Below are 26,765 nucleotides of genomic sequence, written 5' to 3'. Positions count from 1 at the left end.
TATTTTGAGATTTGGGCTCCAGAACTGAACACAGTATGCCACACACTTCCAAGCTAAGATTTCCAATCTCTGTGATAAATTTCCCCCTTACACTATGCTAGTTACCAATTGTTCTGTCGCTCACCCTCTCTCCTGATCTGAATTGAATATATCTCACAGCCTGACATACAACAAACAATCTCGCTGAACTGGTTTTAATAGTCGCACTTTGTGACCCCCATTTGAATGCTTCAGAAGTCGTCTTTATTCTCAGTCCCTTCATTGACTCTGCTTTATTTACTCCTCATCAGTTATGATGATTTCAGATTGTCTACCCGTCAGTAGCTAATCCTCATTTAATATTATGAGTACATAAGCCCTCTTTTGGAATGTTTGAATGTACATGGCATTATTGTAATCACTTGCTATTTTGAAATTCCAATTCAGCAATTTATTTGTATTTATTTGTATGGATTCTTTATCACATATAGGCTGTCCCTCCCGATGCAGCCCATGCGAAACACGGTTCCATTTCGGGGGACCTATTGTTTAATAAATCTTGCTATATACATATTCTGAAGGCAATTCTTGCTTGTGGCTATCTGTACCATCAATAATACATTTGCTTGCAGCACACCTGTTATTCTGACATAAATTATTACATCACATTACTTGCATTTTGAAATTTTACATCCCTACTTTTATTCCACTTCTCAGTCTCTCTTAGAAATCGCTTCAGCTCAAGCTGCCTGATTTATCATCGACGCGCGAACATGACTTTTCCCTTGCTAATTTTTCCCTCTGGAACTCCTTTCCGCACTTGCTGTGTTGCATGACTGATACTAAGGAGTTTGAAAGATCTTTGAAAACTCATTTGTTCACAGCTGCCTTCTCCCTGTTAGAAAAAGACAGTTTCAACTCCCTCCTAGAGATGCTTAATTCTCCACCTCTTTCACACTGAACCCTCAAGTCTATTATAATCTGAAATTGTGCTTTTCAGGGAGACATAGAATGAAAGTGCTAATTTATGCCAGTTTGTCTAGAGATGCGCTTATTGTCTGTCGATGTTTTTATTATGTATGTATGCCGCAAATCATAATTTCTAAGCGGTGAACAATAAAATATTCATAAAATCTATTATAAAAACAAAACTAGACAAATCAAATACATCAAGACATTAAAACAGCAGGAAACACCATCCATCTCGTAAACATTTACCCATTGTCCTGCCATTCTCGTTAGTCTTCCACTGTAATTTGCTTTAAAATTTATCTACTGTCCTAAATTGTACCTTTTTAACTTTTTTTTTTTTTTTACCATCCATAACCTTAATTAAGATAGGGTAATACCATTTTAGTATTTTCTTCTTGATATAATACATCATTCAGAAGAAACCAAGGAAAACCAATCCTTCAACTTGCAAGGCAGGCTGTTCCAAAGTTTGGGACCTTGCACATAGTCTTTCACAAGATTCGTCCAATCTGATCAATTTAAAAGATGGAACATTCAATCGCTTCTGACTCAAAGACCTAACTGGACGGTAAAACGTCAATGCAGCATTAAAGCCTGCAGGCACTAGGCCATTCAAGCCTTTAAATACCAACATTACAGTCTTAAAGACCCTCCCCTTAACGGGTAACAAATGAAATTTCTTAAAATATGGGGTGATTTGCTCACAAATTGGAATCCCAGCTATTATTATTTTTATGTACATAATTTTGTTGCCTGCCCCGAACTTTGGAGGGTGTAGGTTACAAATCATTTTAAATAGAGTGGTTTCTTCTGCAACTACTCGGTGGTGCTTTTAGCACTATGGCGTTTTCCCCCTTTTTCTTATTTTTGGGCAGCCTGTAGCTTGGTAATCACACGTGCGAGGATTGCCATTCTGCTTGTCCTCTTGCTTACCTGTAAAACATGTTTTTGAGGACAGCAGGATGTCAGTCTCAGGATTCCCTTCCACTTCCCCTGGGAATTGGTTTTTCCATGTCTTAGCTTTATCATGGAATGGAAGGCAGGAAGGTAATTACAGGTGCACATGGTCAGAGCAGGCTGAAAGCTCTAGAATCTTTGAAGTCAAAATTCTGGGCCAGGCTTTGTTGGATAATGTCACTCGTGTGAGGATTGACATTCTGCTGTCCTTGGAGAACACCTGTTACAGGTAAGCAACTCTGCTTTTTGCAAGAGAGCTTTCTTCCTGTCAGATTGGACAAATGATCCTGCTATACAGACTACTGAATGCAGATCAGGCAACAGCCAGGGAAGTTCTGATTGTTCTGGGCCACATGGTGGGGATTCATGTAGTTTCACTAACCTACTTTTACATGCGACTTCTATAGTAGGGCCTTTGCTCCCAATGAGACCAGTTAACTGAGCCTTGATCACCAAGGTGATGGTTTCACAAAAAAATGAAGTAGAATCTATGCTGGCTGCTAGATCCCCTCACCTTTCAGGAGGGAGCTCTTCTTTGTATGAATTCTTACCAAGTAACATTGGTGACAGATGACGCCACAAAGGGTTGGTAGGCCCACACAGGCCCTTTTTGAACTCAAGGCACTTAATCATTAGTGGAAAGACAATTCCAGATCAAGCTCTTAGAACGGTGAGTGATCAGATAATGCTCTGACAACTATCTAGCATGAAATATTTTCATTCAAACTAACAACTAGGTAGCCAGGTTCTACATGAGCAAGCAGGGCAGCACAAGGTCACAGGCTCTACCAGGTGGCAATAAAGATATGGAAATGGGCATGCAAACATCAAGCTGTCCTGCAAGCAACCTACTTTCCAGAGATCTCCAGCATATCAGCAGAGCACCTCAGCAGATTATTCAGACCACACGAATGGCCCCTACAATGATCAACTGCCGGCAAACTGTTCAGTCTGTGTGGACTTTGGGCAATTAACTCTTTGCAACGAGGAGAATAGAAAAGCGGAAAGATCATGCTCTGTTCTTCCCAGCAAACTCAGATATGCTCAAGATGCATTTGTGCTCAACTGGAATACAGATCTCATCATGTTTGCTCTTCCAATGATCCCACTGATAGCCAGAACGGTGCAAAATAAATGCTCAAAGACCAAGCCTGTCTAATTCACATTGCTGGCCCAGACAAGTATAGTTTACTTATCAAGTACAGCTATCCAGCAGGCCTCTGATCCATTTTGGGCAGATCTGTTCTTATTAACTCAAGAGGGACATCTATATAACTGAATCTTCCTTCCCTCAAATTAATAGTAGATAAGTATCCTACTCAGGTCATATTGACCTCTGTGATTGTAAATAATGCTTTCAGGTTATCAGGTATTGTTTAAATATTTTCTGCCCCCCTCCATGGTTCCCATTTTTTGCCTTGATAGCTCTTGATAGTTCCTCTTAATCACTATTTCCCAGATCAGTGTTTATTGTAAAGCCTGTTGCTACTTTATGTTATTTGTAAACCGATGAGATGTTCCCAACGACTGTCGGTATATAAAAATGTTTAAATAAATAAATAGTAGCTTGGATGTTGAACATGCAATGATCATCAAATTCACCTTACCCAAAGAAGTTGGGAAAATATTAGTTTCTGCCAGGAAACCATCCACTAAGAGTTTATGGATTTAAATGGAAAGGGTTCTTCACCTGGTGTTGAAGTTCTTTAGATCCATTCGTATGTGAACCAAAAGAGTATTTAAGTACTTGCTCCCCCTTTCTTCCAAAAGTCTTAGCACCTAATCAGTGAGTATATCGCGTGCCATAGCAGCCTACCATATTCAAATTGAGAGTAGATCAATCTTCACTCATCCGTTGGTGGCCAAGTTCATGAAAATTTTATAGCATACTGTGTGACCTGAACTTGGTTCTTGCATAACCAGTGAAGCCATCCTTTCAAGCATTGGAGTTGGCTTCTCTCAAATTTCTCACATGGAAAGTATTATTTCTGTGGCAATCACATCAGCCAGAAAGAGTTAATGAGCTCCAGGCTTTGATTCACTAGTCCCTTATATACAGTTCTTCCACAATAGAGTGGTGCTGTATACCCACCCAAAGTTTCTATCAAAGTTACTCTCAGCTTTCCATATTAATCAAGCCATTGTATTACCAACATTCTTTCTGAATCCACCTGCACATGAAGGTAAGAAGGCTCTTCATTCGTTTGACTGCAGAAGATCTTTAGCTTACTGCAAAAAAAGAACACAGCCACATCATCAGGCCTCACAACTAATTGTCTCTTAACCATCATATCTGACTGGGCATAGCAGTTGCCAAACGTATGTTGTCCAACTGGCTAGCTGACTGTATTGCATATTGTGTTAGAGGAGCTACAGATTACAGACTGTTTCAAGTTAGAGCCATAGCTGCATCAGTAGCTCATCTGTATCTCCTCAAAGACATCTGCAAAGCTACAACTTGGTCATCAGTGCGTACCTTTACGACACATTACTTTCTCAACATTATTTCAAAGAGTGACTGAATTCAGGCAAGTAGTTTTGCATAACCTGTTCACTTAATAGTCTACTCTCCACGGTGGGGTCCAAGTTGCTTTTTAAGTAAATGTTGTGTTGCACCCTTCAGGTTGGGGCACCTCACGTGTCCTAGCTACTTCAAGAGAAAGCAAGTTTGCTTACCATAAACGGTGTTCTCTGTAGACAGCAGGATGAATTAGCCATTGTACATGCCTGCTTCCCTCCCTGGAGAATTGACTACCTAGCTATATGTATCTCTGAAATTGACTGACAGTGCTCATGATGCAGCGCTTGAGAGGGAGTTCCCACACATGCTCAGTAGAGCAAAAACTCTAAGCTCAGAGAGAGAGGTCCATTTGGTGCTGTTAGATGATGTCACTCGTGTCATGGTTAATTCATCCTGCTATCTACAAAGAACCCTGTTTACAGTAAACAAACTTGATTTTCTTTATTTTGCAATAGACTGCATACCTGCTATAATACACATTATACTGCCTTATGTACTTATTCTCTTTAGTTACTGTATTTGGTATTTATAAACCCTAACTTACCGTAACATTGTGCTTTCTTGTTTGAAAAGTGTGATTATAAATAAATGATGATGATGCTCCTCAAGTTAATTCTGTTTTTCACATTAACCAAAAAATTGTTCTGCTTAAGGACCTTTAGCCAAGTAGCATGCAGGAGGCTCATGTTTAATTCCCATGGTCTCACTTTTGTTCTTTGGGCTGACCAGGGCCAGAGATTCTGTGAAGGCAGTAGTCACATCCCTGGTGAGGAACGAACACCAGTCATAACCCAGCAGCAATACTGGTGGCCAAACAGAAGGTGCACAAATATTGGGTTCTGGAAGGGGCAGTGCTCTGTGGCCCCAGTTAAAGGACGGTTGCTGCAATGACTTGGCTTAATAAAGGGAGTTTATAAAATGGGAAGGCCTCTTTTCTCTACCCCCCCATGTGAAATGAAGGGCTCTGCCATAGTCCAGTTGAGACTGGCTGTATTTGAGCTGCAGTTCCAGAGGAACAGGAGGCAACTGCTAGCCCCAGAAAGAGGATTCTGAAGGGGTTTTTTGTTTGGATGGTTTTCAGAAGGGATTAGTGGCTTCTACTGGATTCAGGTCTAGATGGACTTATTATTGCAGTACTGAGTTATACAAGACTCCCTGAGACTTCTCCAAGGATACTTAACAGAACAGGGTCTGTTGTTTGAGATGGCATAAAGCCCTGTAAAGAGAATCTGCAGTGCAGCTGCGTGGGCTTCTACTCATTCTACCATGAAACATTACAGATTAGGCAAATGAGTATTGGAGAACATGGCCCTTGGGAGAAGAGTTTTCTAATCTGTTGTAAATCTCATTCTTTGTTTTGCTTTGCCAAATGCTGGTAGTACAAATTGTTAAGAAGTGTAATAGAATAGGCACTGTCTTGCCCTCAGTTTCCTTTCTAAGAACTCCTACAATTGAGGATAGGCCCACCTAATTTAAAGTTTCCTTTTTATCCCTTTTGCTTGTGCTCCCAATCTACCATCCTCTCTTTCTGTCTTCCCTCATCTATCAACTTCATCCCTTCCATCTCAACACCACTTCTCCCTCGTCTAGAGTCCCATTTTTCTAAACTTTTTTCCTCTCCACTAATGTATTATCTCAGTTTTACTTTCCACTCCAGTCAGATTTCTTTGCTCATAAGTCTCATTTTCTCATCTCTTTCCTTTTTCTATCCCTCTCCATTCAGTTTATTGGATTTGTATTTGATTTACTTGCCTTTCCAAACCCAGCTCAAGGCACCTTGCCATTCAGGTACAGTAGATAGGTCCTTGCCCTAACGGGCTTACAGTCAAAGTTGGCACCTTAGGTGATGGAGGGTGAAGTGGCTTGCTCAGGATCCCAAGGAGCATCAGTAGAAGAAGCAGGATTTGAATCCTAGCTTCCCTGGTTATCAGCCACTACTCTAACTAGTAGGCTATTCTCCTGTTCCCCATCCTTCCCCAGTTTTCCTGCTTCCTCACTGCCCCTTAGGCTTACCACTGCTACAGCTGCTTCCATCCTTGCTTTTTTTGATGGAGCAATCCACATTGAATTGCATTTAGGGAGTGTGCTTGTTGTTTGTTTACTTTGGGCTGCAAGATGGAGGAGAGACAGGCAGCCATAACATGGAGTGCTATGTTAAGAAGATAGATTAGCTTGAGTTCATGGCAAGAAGCATAGCTTGAGACAGTTGCTGTGGAATTATGGCCGTGCTATTGGGTTTGGAACTATTTGAAGATTCTTACATAGTACATGATGGCCAATAAAGATCAAAATGGTCATTCAGTCTGCTCAATAGAGACTTATCCAGTTTGTACAGATGCACATATAAAATACCCTATGCAATCCATTACCAATTTCTCCTCTCTCCCTCTGCCATCATCTTCCACCCTGTCTCTCACTCCTTTTCCTACCACTGTCCTCCACATCTATCCTAAATATTCCAAAATGGCCACCTAGCGGGCCCTGCCAACCTCAAGAACATAAGAAGTTGCCATACTGAGTCAGACCGAGGGTCCATCAAGCCCAGCATCCTGCCTCCAACAGTGGCCAATCCAGGCCACAAGTATCTGGCAAGTACCCAAACACCCGTGCTACTAATGCCAGTAATAGCAGTGGTCATGCCCTAAGTCAACACGATTAATGGTTTATGGACTTCTCCAGGTACATATCCAAACCTTTTTTTAAACCCGGCTACAGTAACTGCCCTAACTACATCCTCTGGCAATGAATTCCAGAGCCTAATTGTGTGTCAACTTTGCTTCTTACCAAGCCAATACCCAGGTCCCCTTCTCTGTCTTATTGCACAGTTTTATAATAATCACCTTAGCCACCAAAGTTAGTGTTGCTATGGAAAAAATGATCTGGCCTCCTCATGTTCATTGAAGTTTTGAGTTTAACTATGGTTCCTGTATAATGGTTATCCAGACTTTCTTAGATGCCCAGTGTTGTTGTTGTACCACTGTTGTGTGTGGTTGTAACTGCCTCTCCATGCAAATTTACCCCAGTGTTTTCTTGAAGGACTGATGCCGTCATATATTACTACTCTTTAGGGAATAGAGCATTTTCCCTCTGCCATGACTCTGATTTGAAGGGAGATTGCTACAGGCACAAGGTAGAAGACATACTACTATATGATCATGGCCAGCTACTCTGGAACTTCACTGACAATGTTTTGAGGTGGAGGGGGGGGGGGGGTTTGCAGTTGTGCAGCATTGCTTGCCAGCTGGTTATGTAGTATGGTAGGTGGTCCTGCAGGGCTCCCTGGCTGATACATTAGTAGCTGAGGCCATTGGGGAAAGAGAGTGCTTATTTGGCTAGATTACTACCTTTTCCACAGGTTCATTTTATTCTTTCTTTTCTTTTCAGGGAAAATTTAGTGGCAGTTGATATCTCCCGGCAGCGTGAGCTGAAATGGTTGGACATGTTCAGCCACTGGGACAAGTGGCTGGTGCGGCGTTTTCAGAAGGTAAGAAAAGTCAGTGGCTAAGAAAACACTTTGAGCTTATATCTGTCGCACTCATATTCAAATGGAACTTTAAACTTGATAAGTAAAATACGATAATTCACCAGACATGGTCTAGGAAAGGGGCTTCCATTTGTGTTTTGATTGCCACCTAGATTCATTTAAAGCTCTGGAAGGCACCTCTACAGATCACTGAAGATCATAGAGAGGATGGAAATGGACCCTTTATTTATTTATTTGTTTGTTTATTTATTTAATTCTTTTCTATACCGACGTTCATGACACATGTCATATCACATCGGTTTACACAAGCATAGGAAATTTAACATTAACAGTCAACATAGCTAGAGTACAACTGAAAGTTAAGAGAAGATGTAAGTGACAATGAGTGAGGGTTACAGGAACTTGGAGGAGAGTAAGGAGAGCAGGAACATAGTATATACAAAAATAAGTATGTAACATAACCGTATATACCAACTAAATATGTATAACATAGCAGTAAAGAGGAGCAGAGGAGTGATACAGGTTATAGTCATAGAATATATAAGCTAAATATGTAGGACGCAAAATAAGGAGAGTGGAGCGGAGCCATATTATATGTAAAATAAATATGTAGAGCACAACAATACAGCGGAGCGGCTGAGTGATACAAGTTATCGCCAAAGTATATACAGAGTATATGTATAAATAAATGTATAAAATGTATAAATATGTAGAACACAATGTAGGAAGTGAAGCGGTTGCATATACATGAATAATTTACAATGGTGAGAGGCAACAAATAAGAGAAGCCAATTCGAACCATAAAATATAGCGTGAAGAATAGAGTTACCGATTAAATGGTTAAGGATAGGCTTGTTTGAAGAACCAAGTCTTTAGTGTTTGGTTTTTTTTTTTTAAAGGTCATTGAGCAATGTTCGTGGCGTAGGTCTGGAGGCAGTGTGTTCCATAGGGATGGCCCAGCTGCGGAGAAGGCGTGCTCCCTAGTAGAGGTGTGAAGAATGGATTTGTGAGGGGGAACGTGTAGGGCTCCTTTATAAGCAGTTCTAATTGGTCTTTTTGAGGTATAGAGTTGTAGCGGGATTTTTAGCTCTAGCGAGTGCCGATTGTGGATGGTTTTGTGAATGATAGTAAGAGACTTATGAAGGATTCTAAAGCTGATAGGGAGCCAATGGAGATTCCTGAGGATGGGTGTGATATGGTCTCCTCGGCCGGAGTTGGTTAGGATTCTAGCGGCAGCATTCTGGAGCATCTGCAAGGGTTTAGTGGTAGATTCGGGGAGGCCTAGAAGGAGGGAGCTGCAGTAGTTGAATTTTGAAAAAAGGGTAGCTTGGAGGACTGTCCAGAAGTCATATAAGTGAAGGAGTGGTCTTGGGGTTTTTTCAGAATTTGTAATTTGTAGAAGCAGTCTTTTTGTAGTGGTGTTAACACATTTTTTTAGGTTTAGTCAGTTGTCCAATACTACGCAGAGGTCTCTTGCTTGGGCAGCCGTGGCGGGGCGGGGTCAGGGAGGGAAAGTTTATTATAGTCCAAGGATATGAGGAGTAGTTCGGTCTTGGCTGTGTTATGGACGAGATTGAGATTGAAAAGGAGGAGGTTGATGGAGGGAAGGCAGCTGTCCCAGAACTTGAGTTTTGGGGAGGGAATCAGTTATGGGGATCAAGATCTGCACTTCATTGGCGTATATGAAATGAGCTAAGTTTAGTTTAGCGAGGAACTGGCAAAGGAGTAGGAGGTAGATATTAAAGAGGGTTTTGGAAAGGAAGGAGCCTTGGGGTACTCCCTTTCCCCAACCCTCTTTAATATCTATCTCCTTCTAGGTGAGAGGTCACCTAGAATCCTAGAGAACTGGAAAGGACCTTGAGAAGTCGGCAAGAATCATAGGAAGATAGGGCTGGAAGGGACCTGAAAAGTTGATCTAGTCCGCTTTCATGCAGGGTCCCCTGCACCTAAATTCTCCCAGACAGATGTTTGTCTAATATACTCCTCCAGTGATGGGGATTCCTGAAGTTAACTACTCTTACGGTTTTAACACAAGCCAATTGATTCACCAGCCTTATGCAGTTCAGGAGAATAAAACACTTTATCTTGGCTGACTTGAAATTTGCAAGAATGCAGATTGAGACTGTGTATCCTGCTTGACTATCTCTTGTCACCCTCCTGTCTTGGGTTGCTGTTGAGACTTTTCTGTGCAAGCTCTCTCTTTTCCAGGTGAAGCTGAGGTGTCGGAAGGGAATCCCCTCTTCTTTGCGTGCAAAGGCATGGCAATTCCTGTCCAACAGCAAAGAGCTCCTGGAGAAGAACCCGGGCAAGTTTGAGGTAATAAATTTGGAACATTTTGGGGGTCCTGGTGATAGCATTAGTGTGTGAATGGGGTTGACGAGTGGAGAAAATGTGGATATCTGCTTGGCAAAAAACTACATTTTCATCTCTTGAAGGAGCTGGAGCGCTGCCCTGGAGAGCCCAAGTGGCTGGATGTGATAGAAAAGGATCTTCATCGACAATTCCCTTTCCATGAGATGTTTGCAGCCCGAGGAGGACATGGGTGAGAACAGTCAAGTTGCAGTTCAGTTTCCATGTGTCTTCATGCTCCTGTAGTATCCTTCGCTACTTAGCGCCATGTATTATCGCCCTGTTTCAGACAACAGGACTTGTACCTGCTTTACCATGACTGTTCTCTTTTGCCTTGTACGTGTATTTTTTTTCTTCTCCCTCATTCGTGCATTGACTTCCTTTTGGATACTTTTGTGTAGCTTCTGAAGCTCTTCTTTCATCTTCGTTGCAGACAGCAGGACCTGTACCGGATTCTGAAAGCATACACTATATACCGTCCAGATGAAGGTTACTGCCAGGCCCAGGCTCCTGTGGCTGCCGTCTTGCTAATGCACATGCCCGCTGAGGCAAGAGAATTTTCTGCTTACCTCAGCAAGTCTACTGGTGGCTGGCCTCACACTTTTCTCCTGATTCTCTCTTGTCTGTTTCCTCCCTGCAGCAAGCCTTCTGGTGCCTGGTGCAGATCTGTGAGAAATACCTCCCTGGGTACTATAGTGCTGGACTGGTGAGTACTTCCACTTTCAGGGCAGGGCACAGAGCTGCAGCAATAGGAAACCTGCAGCTCATATACCTCATTCTACCTTAGTCGTTTTTTGACTTTAAGATAAAAAAAATTCCATTCTGAGTCAGACCAATGGTCCATCAAGCCCAGCATTCTGTTCCTGGTAATGATCAATCCTGTTCACTCAGAAGATGTGCCTAAAAGATGTAGACAGAGCTTCCTTAAATTTCGCTAATGTTTGAAACAAATGTAGTAACACGTATTTTAGATACTTGTTGGTAAAACAAAACTTGTTCCCTCTTTTTCGTTCAGATTTTAACACATAACCTTATGGAGGTAGTGTTTGTGAAAGCTCCTCCTGCTTGGTCACTCCAGCTGTTATGAATCAGGGAGGGTATTGCTGTATTGATCAGCATCAGAAATCCATTAACCTGGGTAGCTACGACCATTTCATTGTGAAGGTAATGGGGTAAAGGGAACACACACCTGCCTCAGTAATTCACATAATCCACATTGACTATAGAATGGTATAAATTGGCTGCAGATTTAATGGAAGATAAACAGCAATACAAACCATACCTACATACCTGAGCCATAACAGAGATAGGTACTGTCCTCAGTACATGAGGCAGGCAGTGCATCACCTCTGAGACTTGGCCCCGCCACGGGCAAGCAAAGCCCAGTCCTTCCAAGAGGCGCTTCTTGTGGGCCTTCCCGGTTGGCCTGCCACACACAAGCAAGGTAACTGCCCATCATACAGGGACATCTGGGCTGCCCCCGCACCAGGGCCTCCCGGCTCTGACGGCAGACAATCCCCCTGGCTGAATAGAAAGCCTATCAATCAAACTCACAATTGGTCATAGGTCACATTACTTTATAACTCCAATATTTTTTGGTATTTACTTCATTTTCTATAAAAGACTCACACCGCGGGAAAAAGAGATGAAATAAGCCATTTTTTGTGCCGTGGGAACGAAGGGAAGATCTGATTTGGAGATGTAAAGTTTGGAGCGGACAATTCCCCCGAAGCAGGACCTTTGGGTTCGAAACGCAACCGCGTCGGGATATTGAGCTGAAACATTGTCTTCTATGAGATGAGCATTGTTTCACTTGAAAAAAATACAGAGGAAGTGACTTTTTTGCACTCATACTACCGGTTTTTTTTTTTATTTTCAATTGAGATATGTATTATTAACATTTAAGTTCGACAAGGCTTAGCAATATTTATTGCAAGTGACTTTTATAGAAAATGAAGTAAATACCAAAAAATATTGGAGTTATAAATAAAGGAATGTGACCTGTGACCAATTGTGAGTTTGATAGACAAACTCCTTGCGTATGGGTCCTACAAATCAAATTATAAATGTGTAGTGATTTGATTGATTATGTGGCTAATTGAAATGATATAAAAGTGAAACCAATTGTATTTTTGTATTAGTACTGAAAGGTTTCTGGAATACACTATGGTTATTGAGTGCTATTTTTGTGATGAATAGAAAGCCTAACATGGCCTTCTCTGCACTGCTTCTGGTTATAAATCCCCCTCCCCCCTCCTGGCTCAGGTACCCCGTCAAACGGACCAGGTGGCAATGTGGCATCTCGGGACCCATCTTCACTCTAATGCTGCAACCGCAGTGTCCAACCTCGAGCACTACCTTCAGGATGGCACGCTTTAGAGCATTCAGGAAGAAGCCCTGGGCCATGTCTGAAAGGTGCACCCCATCCTTATGGAAAAGGTCCTCACACTCGATGCATATTCAGTTGTGCCTGAGAAAACCTCCTTGACACTTGGTGAAATTGCATGTTTGTTCATTTTTTGCATCCAGTGTCCCCAGAGTCGTGAGTGCATGAACTGGTGGCGAAGAATGATCTCGGACCATACAACCTGCTTGCAGGGCATCAAGGATGAATTGAGGGCATTATCATTCCGGATGTTATCAATTAGAAGCCATCTGGGAATTTCCCCTAGATCATTGCCTCCCAGGCTAATGAGTACCTCGGGGGGAGGAGGGGAAGGGATCTGGCTACTAAGTGTTGCAGAAGGGGGAATGAGCTGATTCCAATGCATTTCTCTTCTACCCATCCATAGCACCATCACATTCCTGGGCATGAGACCCAGGTGTGTGCCGTGTCCACCCTTCGAGGCATGGCGCTCAGCCCAATACACAAATGAGTATCCCATAATCCAAGCCGTTTGTTGCCACGATATTAAGTCAGAGGAACCAAAAAAGGGATCAGAAAAGCAGTATTTCGCTATACGTCCCCAGATGAGTCCAGACTCCTGGGTTTTGCCCCTCTGCCAGCAGATGGAGGCAGAGAAAGTTTCACAGACACTGGTCATAACCCAGTGTGCCACCTGCAGTCCCTCAGTATTTTTCTGTGTCCAGCAGATGGTAGATGGTGTAAAACCTGCAGTCTGGAGAGAGAGAGAAAAAGATTAAAAGACAAAATTTCTCGATCCTCCCAGGTGGTTGTGAGGTCCGGGAGGGGCCATCCCCCCTGGGTTGAGGTGGACGAGCTTGGGGTTGATGACCCTTCTAATAGCTCAGTCCAGAGGTCCGTGGAGTGGACATCTGATGGTCTAGATCCCTCATACCTCACGAGAGAGCGGTGGAACCTGCTGGCAGTTTTGCGTGGCAAGCCCAGTGGAGCAGGGAAGTATCCTTTTATACAGTTTGTCCTGGGCTGGGTTGCTAAATTTTGGAAAAAGGAGACTGATATAGCCAGTGGTTTGGCTTTTTTCTGATCTGCATGCGGCCTGCGCTCCTGGAACCTGAACCTCTGCACTAAAGGAAAGTATTGGTTTCTATGTATCTTTATTTGTTCTCAGAGTAAAAAAAAACCAAAAAAAAAACCGAGGAACTAGTTTGAGGAATTTGTGCAGCAGCGAGGTTCCAGGGGGAAGCTACCTCAGCAGCTCAGGGAATTCAGCAGTGAGGTTTTTCATCAGCTTCTCTGCCTGCCGGGTGTCGGCTCTGTGGCACTGAGGGACTGTTCCCCTGTTTAGGTGCTGGTGGTGCCGCAGGTACGGGGAGGAACAGCATGTGCGTGCAGCAAAAGCATTCGGGGTCTGCGTCAAGCTTGACCGCACCGGTAGAACAAGTCTCACGGGTGATAGGGTCTAGCGCTGAGGCTTTCCCTACCAGGGTGGAAACGGCGGCCATTTTCGATTCCTAGCAGCTTCGGCGAGAGAGGTAGGGGAATCTCCTCCTCAACTATTGCCAGTGGTTCCCTGTCCTGCAGAGGTGCAGAGAGGCACTTGCACTGAGGAGTCGTTTCTGGTTCTGTAGAGGTCTCCTGCCAGCTTTAATTCGCTTATGCGCAAATTGTGTTTAGCGGGATGCTGGCACCTGGCCCCAGGCTATATGGATTCTCGGCCAGTCAAGAGGCCTAAGCAGTTGAAAAGTTCTTCAGGCCAATGATTTTTGGTGCCAGATGTTAAATGGATATGGGCCTAAACGCGCTGAAGGTGGAGGAAGGCTTTGCTTAGCCATGTGGTAGTCCACGGCAGTAGTTCTTTTCCCGCGTGCGTAGATGTGTGCGCGCATTCTCACCGCATGTCGGTTGCATGCACAGGGACCTGTGTGCATAAGGTCACGCCCTAGATTTAAGCACGTACGTCTGTGACCTAGACTTGAGCGCGTATTTGCTCAGGTTCTTGAGTGCGTGTTTACATAGGTCCTTATGTGCCCAAGGCCGCAACCTAGACTGGAGTGTGTATTTGGAGTTCCTGTGCATAGGAGCATGGCCTATACGAGCGCGTATTTGTGTGTGTAATTGTGCGCATACGACTGTGACCTAATCTTGAGGGGGTATTTGTGTGCATCCTGGAGGGATATGCGTGTACGCCCAGGTGGGCATTGGTGTGCACACAGGAGGCCGCCTAGAGCCGGAGTTCAGGAGAGCTAGGCGCAGGGGATGAACAGGTCCAAGCGCCTTGCTATCTGGAGACTTGCCGTCTGATAGCAATTCAGTCCTCGCTCTCCATTTGTCAGCGCTGTTTAGATGCTCAAAGTGATTTGACTACTACAGCTTTTGCCTATTTGGGGCATCCCCTTGGTCTATGATGTCTCTGGAGGGGGAGTAGAGTAGGAGGCGAGGCAATGGTCGGTTTTTTTTTTTTTTTTTTTGTAATTTGTTGTTTATTCGGCAAATGCACATAAGCATTATATATTATTGCACATGACATTGTAAAAAGGTACAAAGTGTTTGCATCATATGCAGATGTATTTCTTATGTCAACTAGAACAATTGTCAAGTAGTAAACAACCAACAACAACTAGACCTCCAGATTCCCCTCAAATTATACACATCAGACAGACCGATTCGAGAAGCATATAAAGGCACCCTGCAACCCCCTACAACGAAATCTACCCGCCTATCATCTACCAAAGAACGAACCTTCTCTACAGCTGGCCCAGCCATCTGGAACAAGATGCCCACAGAACTCAGATTAGAACCATGCCCGTCTACCTTCCGCAAAAAACTTAAGACATGGCTCTTCATCCAGGCCTTCACTTAACCAACAGTTCCAGCAATTCCTCACTAATTCAGACACTGACTCCTAGCTAAACTCTATGACAAGTGTAGCCTATACACTTACGCCTCTTCTCATCATATTATTGTATTATCTAATTTGTTCAGTTATGCCTTCTATCGCTCCGGCTATTCTAGCCATCCAGGTTAATACCCCCTGTTATATGTAACTTTCATTTCTTGTTATATGATTGACTTTGTTATTCCCCTCATGTTATTTGTAAACCGATCTGATATGAATTTCTTTCATGAAGGTCGGTATATAAAAATGTTAAATAAATAAATAAATAAACAATATTTTTGTTTTGAACAATAAACATTTTGCTTCTTTGTAAAGCACTTTTCTTTTGTGTCTTGAGTATTTAGTGTAATGTTTTATTGTTTTCACCCCCTCATGCCTAGTATCCCTTCCTCCCAGGTGTTGGGTAGATGCTGTGTTATGCACTAAGGGGTAGATTTTCAAACCGCGCGAATTGGCGTACTTTTGCTGGCGCATCAGGCGCAAGCAAAAGTACGCGGGATTTTAGTAGATACGCGCGTAGCCGCTAAAATCCTGGATTGGCGCGCGCCGGCTATACGGAATCGATAGCCTTGTATCGTTTTCAATGATATTAGGCTGAGATTGAATTATTTCTTATGGACATAAAGCACAAGTCCCAGTCTTTGTCCCCCATTTCTTGCCCTAGATCTCTTTCCCAGCGTGTGCTATGTGAAGGATTGGAGGGTCTGTCTTTATTCAGCATACGATAAATTCTAGATATGATTCTCTTTATTAAGTGGGGTTAGCACATAGCCCTTCAAACAGGGATTTTCCCCATTAATAACCCCTCTTTAACACGGTTGAGACATAAAATGAACTAATTGCAGATACAAGTAGTAATCCGATCTGTCCAAGAGGAATAGGTCCTGAAGTTCTTGGAAGTTTATCTTATTTCCAGTCCATAAATGTTCCAGTTTACTACAGCCTTTTCCGGCCCAGTTGACTGCTGTGGCTCTGGAGCAACCTGGAATAAATTCTCTATCCATGAATATTGGGGAACTATAATAATAGAATTTACTACCCACTATCTCTGTCTTCCATTTGTCCCATATCTTTAACGTTAATGCAACTGGTGGAGGGATTGGGGCTCGGAGATCCCTGGCCTTAGCTGGCAGCCATATCAGGGTGTCTGGGTAACATTTAAGTAGTAGAGCTGCTTCCAAACTACCCAGCATTTCCCTTCATTCCTGCTTGCCAATCAAAGATAAACTTTAATTGTGCAGCCGCATAGTACCACTCTAAACAAGGAATATCTAACCCACCCCTTTCGGTAAATATAGTATGTGTCTCCCCACCCTTGGCAGTCTTTTTTTTTTTTTCCAAATGAAGTGTAAGAATTTGCGCTGCCATATGGATAATTGGGTGTCCCTTATTTCAACTGCTAGGGACTGAAAAAAGTAAGATATAGTTTTGGTAGCACATTCATTTTTATGGCTGCTATCCTTCCTAGCCAGGACAGCTCTAGTCTCTCCCATTTATTAAGGTTTGCCATAATTTTATCCCAGATCCTTGTATAATTGATACTAGAAAGCTTATCCAAATCCACACAAAGTTGAATCTTCGGATATTTGACCTCTAATTTCTGAATTTTAAATGGGAAACTACTTCGGATTGTTGCTATGGATGCTTCTTCCATAAAATAGTCAAAAATTCCGATTTAGATGCATTCAATTGATATCCCGAGACCTTACGAGGTCGAAATTTCTTGCATCAATATGGGCAATGAGCTCTCGGGGTCTATCAGAGAAAACAGGATATCATCTGCAAACATGGATAATTTATAATCTTGGTTATCTGTGATCCCTTGTATGCCCGGATTTGTTTGGATCTTAATAGCCAGTGGTTCTAAATATAGGGCAAATGGCATCGGCGATAATGGGCAGGCCTGATGGGTCCCCCGGCCAATCGGAAACACTTCTGAGTATCCTCCATTAACTTTAATGCAGGCACTTGGATTACTATATAGTTTGCCTATCCAGGTCGTTAAATTCCCTCCTACGCCTATTTTCTCTAACAAGGTGAATAAGTATTCCCAGTGGACCATGTCAAAGGCCTTTTCTGCATCTATTGTTAGTAAGGCCATTGGGGCCTGCGAAGTTTGGGCTTACCAGATTAAGTCTATAACTCTACAGATGTTATCTGCCGCTAATTTGCCTGGCATAAACCCAGCTTGATCTGGATGTATTAGCGTATCCACTACTCCCCAGAGTCTATTGGCCAGGAGTTTTGCTAACATTTTTAAATTGATGTTGATTAATGATATAGGTCTATAGGAACCCCATAGTGTCGCGTCCCTGCCTGGTTTTGGGAGCCCTGTTATGCCTGCTGTATTCGTATCCTTAGCAATCTGATTTGCCGACAGTAAACTAAACTATTAAAAGCTGGCATTAAGGGTCTCATTATCACCTCCTTGAGGTGCTTGTAGAAACCTGCAGAAAATCATCCAACCCTGGTGCTTTCCCATATTTCAGTTCGGTAATGGCCTCCGTTACTTCAAACTCTGAAATTTCTTTATTTAAAATGACTTGTTGATTGTCTAACGATGGGAGTTATTGAGAGAGTCCCCAATGTTTTGACTTTTTATATCTGACCGGTTGGTATACAGCTCTTTATAAAACTGAGAGAACCTGGCTCTAATAGCCTCACTATCGGAGAGCATTGCTCCATCTTTATTTTTGATCTTGAAAATGTGGTTCTGTATTTTGGTTTTTAATTTCCTAGCCAATAGTCTGCTGGCCTTATTGCCACTTTCATAGGTGTCCTGTTTAACCCGCTCTAGCTGGAATGCAATTTCCGCTGCATCCATATTTTTCAATTCTGTTCTTAGAATGTCTAATTGCCTCCCTAGTTTCTTGTCCAAATTTCTCTTATGTTTAATTTCTAGTTTGGCTAATTGCTCTAATAGTTCCAATCGTTTTTCCGACCTTTTCTTTTCAAGTGGGATGTTCTAGCTATAAGTTTACCCCTGGCAACCACTTTAAAGCATTCCCAAATGCTGCCTAGCGAGACCTCCCCATTCTCATTGTCTGCAAGATCTTCTCCCATTTCTTTACCTAATTGTACACAAAATGCTGTATCTTCCAGCAGGCTCTCATTTAGTCTCCACACTCTTTTGCCCAGATTGCCCCCCCAGGCCTTGCAAGGATATCCAAACAGCTGCATGATCCGACTATGTTATAGATTGGATCCCTGAGTCAACCACTTTGTTTACCAGCGACTTGTCCGCCAAAAAGAAGTCAATCCTAGAGAAAACTTTATGCAGCTTTGAGAAAAAAGTAAAATTACGCTCCGAGGGATGGAATAGCCTCCAGACATCAATCGAGCCCCAATCCTCCATTGGCATTTTCAGCCCCTTCCTTTCCACTTTAGGTGCCCCCAGCACTCCCACTGTTGCCTAGATATGGGTATCAAGTAATGTTAAAGTCCCCACCTAGAATAATATGTCCTTCTGCCCACTGTTTTAGTATCTTTGAAAAATTTTCCAAGAATCTCTCCTGCCCTGTATTCGGGCCATACAAGTTAGCTACTGGAATACATTTCTGTCCCCTGTTTAAATTTTATAATCAGATATCTGCAGTCAGTGTCCCTCACTGCCGATTTTACATCGATGGCTACTTTTTGGGAAATTAAAATGCAAGGTCTAAATATAGTGGGGTATGCAATTTGCGGATGCAAAATATTGCTGGGGGAAATATTTAGAGATCATTAAACACTTGTGTCTTGTGCGTATATGCTTCTTGGCAGAGAATGTCTGCTTGCATACGTACAGCATCTAGTATTAACTTTTTCCTTTTTGTATATGTATTGAGACCTTTCACATGCCAAGAAATAAATTTCAAAGCTGCCATGATAACTTTAACCCTCGCCTACATCTGCCCTTGACATAGCCCTGAAGTGCTTGTGAGAAATACCCCCACCCGTTCGCATGGTGACTTGCCCTTCCCTGCTTTTCTCCAGTTTCCATTTCCCCACTCCCTTTCCACCTCCCCCCACCCCCACCTCTCCCTTCCCTCCCTCCTCAGGTCAGTATCGCCTTCTGCCGTGAGGAATGGCGCCACTACAACTTCTTGACAGCCCCACCATCTCCCCGGCCTAAATTGGTTGATTACTGTAAAATTTTAACTGTTAAACACCTCTTGAAGTTAAATATTTAGTGTAGCAATAAAGGTTAACTCCTAGAAACACATTTTTTGCCCTGCAAGCAGAGCCTAGAACTCAAAGTAAAGTACGTGTCGTACATCGTTATAGTTCAGGAGAAGTTCAGTATTGATTCAAAGTTCTTCCGTGGATAAATTTGACACTCCATATTACCCGTCGGCTCTCAGGTGTCTGGGTCTCTCCTTGGAAAGGGGTCTTCCGAGTGGCAGCGTAACCACTTCCCTCCATTCTGCACTCTGCCATCTTGCAGTGAGGCCCTTCCCTTGAGTAGTCACCGCCTGCCTCGTTCTAGGTGTTGTCCCAGATTGTAGCCCAGCTTCTTGCAGGATTCTCTGACCTTCTTCCACCGACTTCACTCTTGATGATGTACCATTTATAGTGAATTGTAATCCAAAGGGAAATAATTTACAGCAATGTCCTGCTTCTCTCAGGGCTTGGACCACTTCCTTAAAGTCTCTTCTTTTCTTTATTGTTAGTGGGGAGAGGTCCTGATATACTTCAATTTTGTGCCCATGCCATTGGATGCTTTTCATTTGTCCCGCTTTCAACATCACCTGTTCCTTGATCGCAAACTCATGGAAGCAGACCACGATATTTCTGGGAGAGTTATTTTGCGCTCTAGCCAGCGCGCTATGGGCACTAGTTTAATGATCACAGGTTCGGCTTCACTCTCCATTGGGTTCAGTAAATTATTACATATATCTTTGATCACTTTTTGGCAATCTAAGTAAGCAGGTTCTTCAGGGATCCCTCTAAATCTGAGGTTGCTCTTCCTAGGACCGGTTCTAGAGGTCCTCCACCCAGTCTTTTAGTTTTCCATTTTCCTCCTGAAGTTCTTGTAATGTTTGCTGGACTTCCCCCACTGCTGCTGCCTGATCTTCCTGTCGTTTCACTTCCTTCATATGGCTTCCCAGTGCTGAGCAGTTACTTCTCAGCTCAGCCACTATTGTTTGTAGCTCCTGTTTCAGCTGCCCCATGTCAGCTCTCATTTCATTAAACCATTGTTTAAAATCATCCCGAGAGGGGGTTGTTCTATTTGCGATGTTCTGTGTGCACCATCCTCTTCCCCTGTTTCTGTTCCCACCAAACTGGTGCCATTTTCTGGTGAGGGATCCCCCTCCGGGCTGTTTTGTTGCTTCACTGCCGTTTATTCAAACAAGAACTGCTTTAAATCCAACATTTTTCACTGCGCTGACATCCTCTCTCCCTCTGAAACCAGACTTTGTATTTTTGTATGCTATGCTTCCGATTTGATCGCAGATCAGGAGGATTTGCTTGGCTCGGGCATGGAGAGCTCCGCTTAAGCCACCATTTTTTTGAGTGACGTCACTTCCTCCATCCGGCAATGGTCAGTTCTCCTCCTTTGTTCCTAAGGTCAGAAGCTTCCCTGAGAGAGAGCAAGGTTGGACCTATGGACTCTGGTATAGATCCATCCTCCTCCTCCTGAGTGGAATGTTTCCAGGGCCTGCAGACCTTTCTGCAGGGGTGCCAAGTCAGTGAAGGCAAAGCGAAATAGGGATCACGTGCTCGGGCCTCCCATTTGTCAGTCACAGAGGGCAAATGCTGCAGGGAGGCTGTCCCTGATATTGTTCAAGAGATGTGGATCATGAGACATCAGAGGATTCCGATGGGGAATTGGTTTTCTCACTTCTAGAAGAGGGAGAAATTGCATATGATTGAGAGCCGCTTTGGACTCTGTTCTGATATTTTCTTTTTTCACAAAGATGCCTTGCTGAATTTGTTGGCTCAGATCCTGAACACGCTTAGTGTGGCCGGAGGTCAATTTTAAATTAAGTGTCCTGTTTCTTTTCCCCCTGTATCCAATTCAAGAGATTGGATTTAAAGAATGTAAATGCAACTGTCATAATTCCCCATTTCCGCATGGAAACTCTGAGATCCAACTCCTGAGGTCCGTCATAGTGGCTGTACGCAAGGGAGAGAGTTCTTGCATCTCTTGCCTTGATAGAGGTACATCTGCACATAGCTATGAGGCCGGAGCACCAGAGATTCCTGAGGTTCATGGTGCTGAGGGAACATTTTCGGTTTCAAGCCATTCCCTTCGACTGGTGATTGCTCCATGTACCTTCACCTAGGTGATGGTGGTAGGGGCAGCCACATTGCAAAAGGAGAGTGTGTTGGTGTGTCCGTAGCTGGATGGCTGGTTTATTCATGCAAAATCAAATGATTTCTGTCGACAATCAGTGCAAAAGGTACCAATGTGCTTGAAGTTTCTAGGATGGATGGGGAACCTAGCAACAAGCTAGTTAGTCCTCTTACAAACTCTGGAGTATCTGGAGCTCAGTTCAACACACTGGCGGAGAGAGTGTTTCGCACGGAGAAAGATTGCTGAAATTGCAGATTAGGCTTCTGCTAGAGCTTTCAGTGCCCAAAGATCTGGGACTATTTATTTAATTCTTTTTACTATACCGATATTCAAGACACATGTCTTATCGTACCGGGTCACATCAAACAAGGGAAAACCATCGATATAGGAGAAAGTTACAAAAAACAGGGGTGATGAATTCAGGACAACTATGAAAGGAAGATTTAGCTTAACATAGAGCTAAATTAGTGTAAAACAAGTAATTAAATAGAGTAATTTAGCATGAGAACGGAATTGCACACAATCAGTTCTTAATAGAGTAATTAAATTTATTTATTTATTTATTTTATATACCGACATTCAATCGAGATATCACATCGGTTTCCAGGTAACTGAGAGAATAGGGCGAGTTCTGCCCTATTTTACATTAAGAGAGTTAAAAATGGAATTGGAATCCAACCTTAGAGGAGAAGGGGGGAGGGGGGTAAAGGGGAGTGGGAGGAAGAATGAGACAAGGTTGGTAGTAAGGGAACGGAGGGCTGAGGATCCAGCAGGGTGGAGGATGTAATTACAGGATTAAAGCAAGAGTGCAGCAGGAATAATGAAGGTTCTTAAAAGATTAGAATTGTTCTGGATGGAATCAGAAATGACTGATGTACGAGACAGGATTTGAGGCTTGGCATTTCAAGGGAAGGCTTGTTTGAAAAGCCAGGTTTTCAGTTTCTTTCTAAAGGTGAAAGGACATTGTTCCTGGCGAAGCTCTGGTGGTAGTGAATTCCATTGAGCGGGTCCAGCTGTGGAGAGTGCACGTTTCTGAATGGAGGGGTGAAGCGAGGATTTAGTAGGTGATACATCAAGGGATCCTTTATAGGCCGTTCTGATTGGTCTCGTGGAAGTTGAGAGGAATTTTGAGTTGGAGAGTGGATTGAAGGTGGATGGTTTTGTGGATAATGGTCAGGGACTTGTACAGGATTCTAAAGTTGATGGGAAGCCAGTGTAAATTTTTGAGGATGGGTGTGATATGGTCTTTTTGCCTGGTATTGGTTAGGATCCTCGCGGCGGCATTCTGGAGCATCCGCAATGGTTTAGTTGTGGAGGCAGGAAGACAGAGGAGTAATGCGTTACAGTAATCGATTTTAGAAAACAGTATGGCCTTGAAGGACTGCGGTAATCATGAAAGTGGAGGAGGGGTCTGAGCTGTTTTAGAACATGTAGCTTATAGAAGCATTCTTTTGTGGTTCACTGATGGTATGTTGAGGTTGCTGATGAGGGGGTTGCAGTCACTGGGAGAGATGATGAGGAGCTCCGTTTTGGAAGTGTTGAGGACTAGGTGGAGGCTGGAGAGTAGAAGGTTAATGGAGTGAAGGCAGCTGTTCCAGAAATTGAGGGTTTTGGAGATGGGATCTGTGATGGGGATCAAGATCTGCAAGTCGTCAGCGTAAATGAAGTGTGTCAGGTTTAGACTTGTGAGGAGCTGGCAGAGGGGAAGCAGATAAATGTTAAACAGTGTTGGGGAGAGAGACGACCCCGGGGTTCTCCATGAGTAGAGGAGATAGGGTGGGATTCCTTATTACTTATTCTGATCTTGTAGATCCTGTTGCAGAGGAAGGATTTAAACCAATTGAGGGCGGTAGCAGAGATGCCGATGTCCATAAGTTGGTTGATGAGGATTGAATGATTCACGGTGTCAAAAGCTGCTGAAATGTCGAGTAGAGCCAGTAGATAGGATTGCCCTTTGTCTAGGCCCATTAAGATGTTGTCGGTGAGTAAGATCAGGAAGGATTCTGTGTTTAGATGTTTACAGAATCCGAACTGAGAAGAGTAGAGGATCTTGTGGAAGTCTAGGTATTTGGATAGTTGGTTGGTTGTTGGTTGTTGACTAATTTTTCCATTAGCTTGGCGATGAATGGTAGATTGGCGATGGGGCGAAAGTTTGCGGAGTTAGCGGGATCCAGATTGGGTTTCTTTAGCAGAGGTTTGAGTGTGGCGAGTTTCAGCGAGTCGGGAACAGTTCTTTGGGAAAAGGAGCAGTTTATAATATCCACCAGATATATTTACAGGTCTGGGTTCTATGGCATCAACACTAGAATTAATGCATTGGGCGTTTGCGCATGTGCGGCGTCTATAGGGGGCTCTTCTCTTGCTGGAATCTGTTATTGGAAGAGGATGTGGTTAGTGCAGTTAGTGTAGCTGGGTTCAAAAAATGTTTGGATAAGTTTGTGGAGGAGAAGTCCATTAATGGCTGTTAATCAATTTTACTTAGGGAACAGCCACTGCTATTAATTGCATCAGTAGCATGGGATCTTCTTAGTGTTTGGGTAATTGCCAGGTTCTTGTGGCCTGGTTTTGGCCTCTGTTGGAAACAAGATGCTGGGCTTGATGGACCCTTGGTCTGACCCAGCATGGCAATTTCTTATGTTCTTATGATGTTTTCTGTTAGAGGAGGAAGCCAGGGGACAGTCTTTCGTGGTGCTTACTTGCACCAATCTTGAGCATGGTGTGGAATTGGAGATTCTTAATTGGATAATAGTCACTACCGATGCGGCCTCTCTGGATGGAGGGTGGTGTGGCAAGATCAGTCGGCGCAGGGGCAGTGGTCGAAACAGGAGGCGTCGGGGTCTTTCACTCGGTTAGAGACTAGAGCAGTGCATTTCACGTTGTTTGCCTGTCTTCCAAGGTTAAGCGGCCATCCAGGTTGGACCCTATCAGACATTGTGATGACAGTGAACTACATCAACTGTCAAGGCAGAACCAAGAATCAGGCAGCAGCTCGAGGGGCCCGGGAGTTGATTCTCTGGGCAGAACAGCACTTGGAGCAGCTGGCAGCGTCTCGCATTGCCGAAGTGAACAACGTTCAGGTGGATTTTCTCAGTCGGAGAAAATTAGACCCCAGGGAATGGGAGCTGTTGGAGACAGTGATGTCTCGTTCACGGAAGATGGGAATATCTTGACTAAAGAGAATACCAAGGTGTTGTGGTTTTACAGCCCCGGAACAGAACATGGTACAAAGGAATTGGAACTAATGTGGACTCAAGGGATTCTTCTTTGTCTTCCCTTCTGAGGCCTCTGGTGGACAAGGGATTACGGTGGATAGAGAAACATCCAGGGAACGTGATCCTGGTAGCTCCAGAGTGGCCACATCAACCATACTACCCAGATCGGATCAGCATGGCCATAGAAGGGCTCCTGAGTTTCGGACATCGGTCGACTGTTTTCTACTAGGGCCAATTATTTTTGGGTCAGATGGCTCACTTCTGTCTTGCGGTTTCGCTACTGCGAGGAGACAGCTGAGATGGAGTGGATATTCCGAAGCAGTTATTTCCACCTTCTAAATCCTTGACATATCCATCTTCACCCCTTCTGCTAACAAAAATTTGAATGTAACCAAACTACCTACAGCATATCGTAATATCTCCATGTTAATTATAGTAAAGATAAATCTTTTAGTAAATCTGCATAGTAAAGTTAAATTCTATAACAAGCTACTTAGTTAACCTGTATTTAAATTGAGATTTAATTTATCGAGAAGTTATAATCTATATTTATATCTGTCTTATATATGCTATGACTTTCACTGTTTTATGTTATGAATATAACAGTTTTTTTTTATTATGAATATATGAGTATAGGTTTTATGTTATGAAATTCGCTGTAACAAGTTGTTTTCTCTGTAAATCGGAGTGAAGGCCTGTACCAAACTTCGGTATATAAAAACACACAAATAAATAAATAAATATGTTCAGATTTGGAGAATCTTTGAGTCCTGGTTTTCTATTCTGTTCAGACTGTGGTTTTGCATATTTTGGCTTTTCTACCAAAAGGTTCTGGTCCAGGGACTGGCTTTTAACTGTGAGTGTCCAGGTGGCAACATTAGGTTGTCTCTGGGGTAAGGTGCAAGGGTATCCTCTGTCTGTACATGGTTCTTTTGGGAAGCTAAGAACGTGCGTCTTCAGGTGCGGAACATTTGTCCATCTTGGAATCAGAATCTAGTCCTTAAAGGATTGTGTGAGGCTCAGTTTGAACTACTAAAGAGAACTACGGTTAAGGATTAGACTCTTAAAGTGGTTTTCTTGGTGGCTAGTTCAGCCAGGAGCATTTTGGAGCTCCAGGCGCTGTCATGTTAAGATCCCTTCCTACAGATGTCTGATTCGGGGGTATCTTTATGCATGGGGCCTTATTTTTTGCCTGAGGTAGTTCCATCTTAGTTAGACAGTAGGACTTCCAGTTTTTATGGATTTGGATTCGTCTATACCTCATGTAGGGAAGCTTAGGCTCTTAATTTGAAGGCATGCATTATTGAGGTATCTAAAGATCACTTATGATTTCCATAGATTGCATCACCTCTTTGTAGATTGTATCACCTCTTTGTACTGTGGAGTGGTCCAAAGAAGAGAATTAAGTTGTCTAAGGCTACAATTATGTGGTGGCTGAAGGAAGCGATCGAGTCGACTTACATTTCTAAAAGGCATGTGCTGCCCGGGGTTTAGGGGCACACTTGACGCGTTCTCAGGCGACTTCCTGGGCTGAGTCACAGCAGGTGTGTCTGCATGAAATTTGCTGGGCAGTACTGGGAAGTCGCCCAATTTTGCTAGACATTATCACTTGGATGTTGGAGCTCCAGCTTCCATGTGCTTTAGTGGGTGTGTTCTATGAGTGGAACTCTCCTCATCCCACCCGACTTAAGGGGAGCTTAGGTACATCCCAGGAGTCTGGACTGATCTGGGTTTGAATAGGGAAAGGAAA

General features: G+C 43.3%; 1 protein-coding gene across 1 annotated transcript in view; it reads left to right on the top strand.

The window, feature by feature from the left end:
• The window catches only part of TBC1D10B (TBC1 domain family member 10B), an 81,323-nt gene that overhangs the window by 33,145 nt on the left and 21,413 nt on the right, over positions 1-26,765 (top strand). Inside the window, exons 2-6 of the mRNA XM_029606793.1 lie at positions 7,814-7,913; positions 10,122-10,229; positions 10,349-10,455; positions 10,696-10,810; positions 10,903-10,968. Of these exons, the coding sequence (XP_029462653.1) occupies positions 7,814-7,913; positions 10,122-10,229; positions 10,349-10,455; positions 10,696-10,810; positions 10,903-10,968 (496 nt within the window). The remainder of the gene's footprint in view (positions 1-7,813; positions 7,914-10,121; positions 10,230-10,348; positions 10,456-10,695; positions 10,811-10,902; positions 10,969-26,765) is intronic.

Source organism: Rhinatrema bivittatum, chromosome 6 (genome assembly GCF_901001135.1).
Source record: "Rhinatrema bivittatum chromosome 6, aRhiBiv1.1, whole genome shotgun sequence".
NCBI classification, from domain to species: Eukaryota; Metazoa; Chordata; class Amphibia; order Gymnophiona; family Rhinatrematidae; genus Rhinatrema; species Rhinatrema bivittatum.
This window is presented reverse-complemented; position numbering and strand designations above follow the sequence as displayed.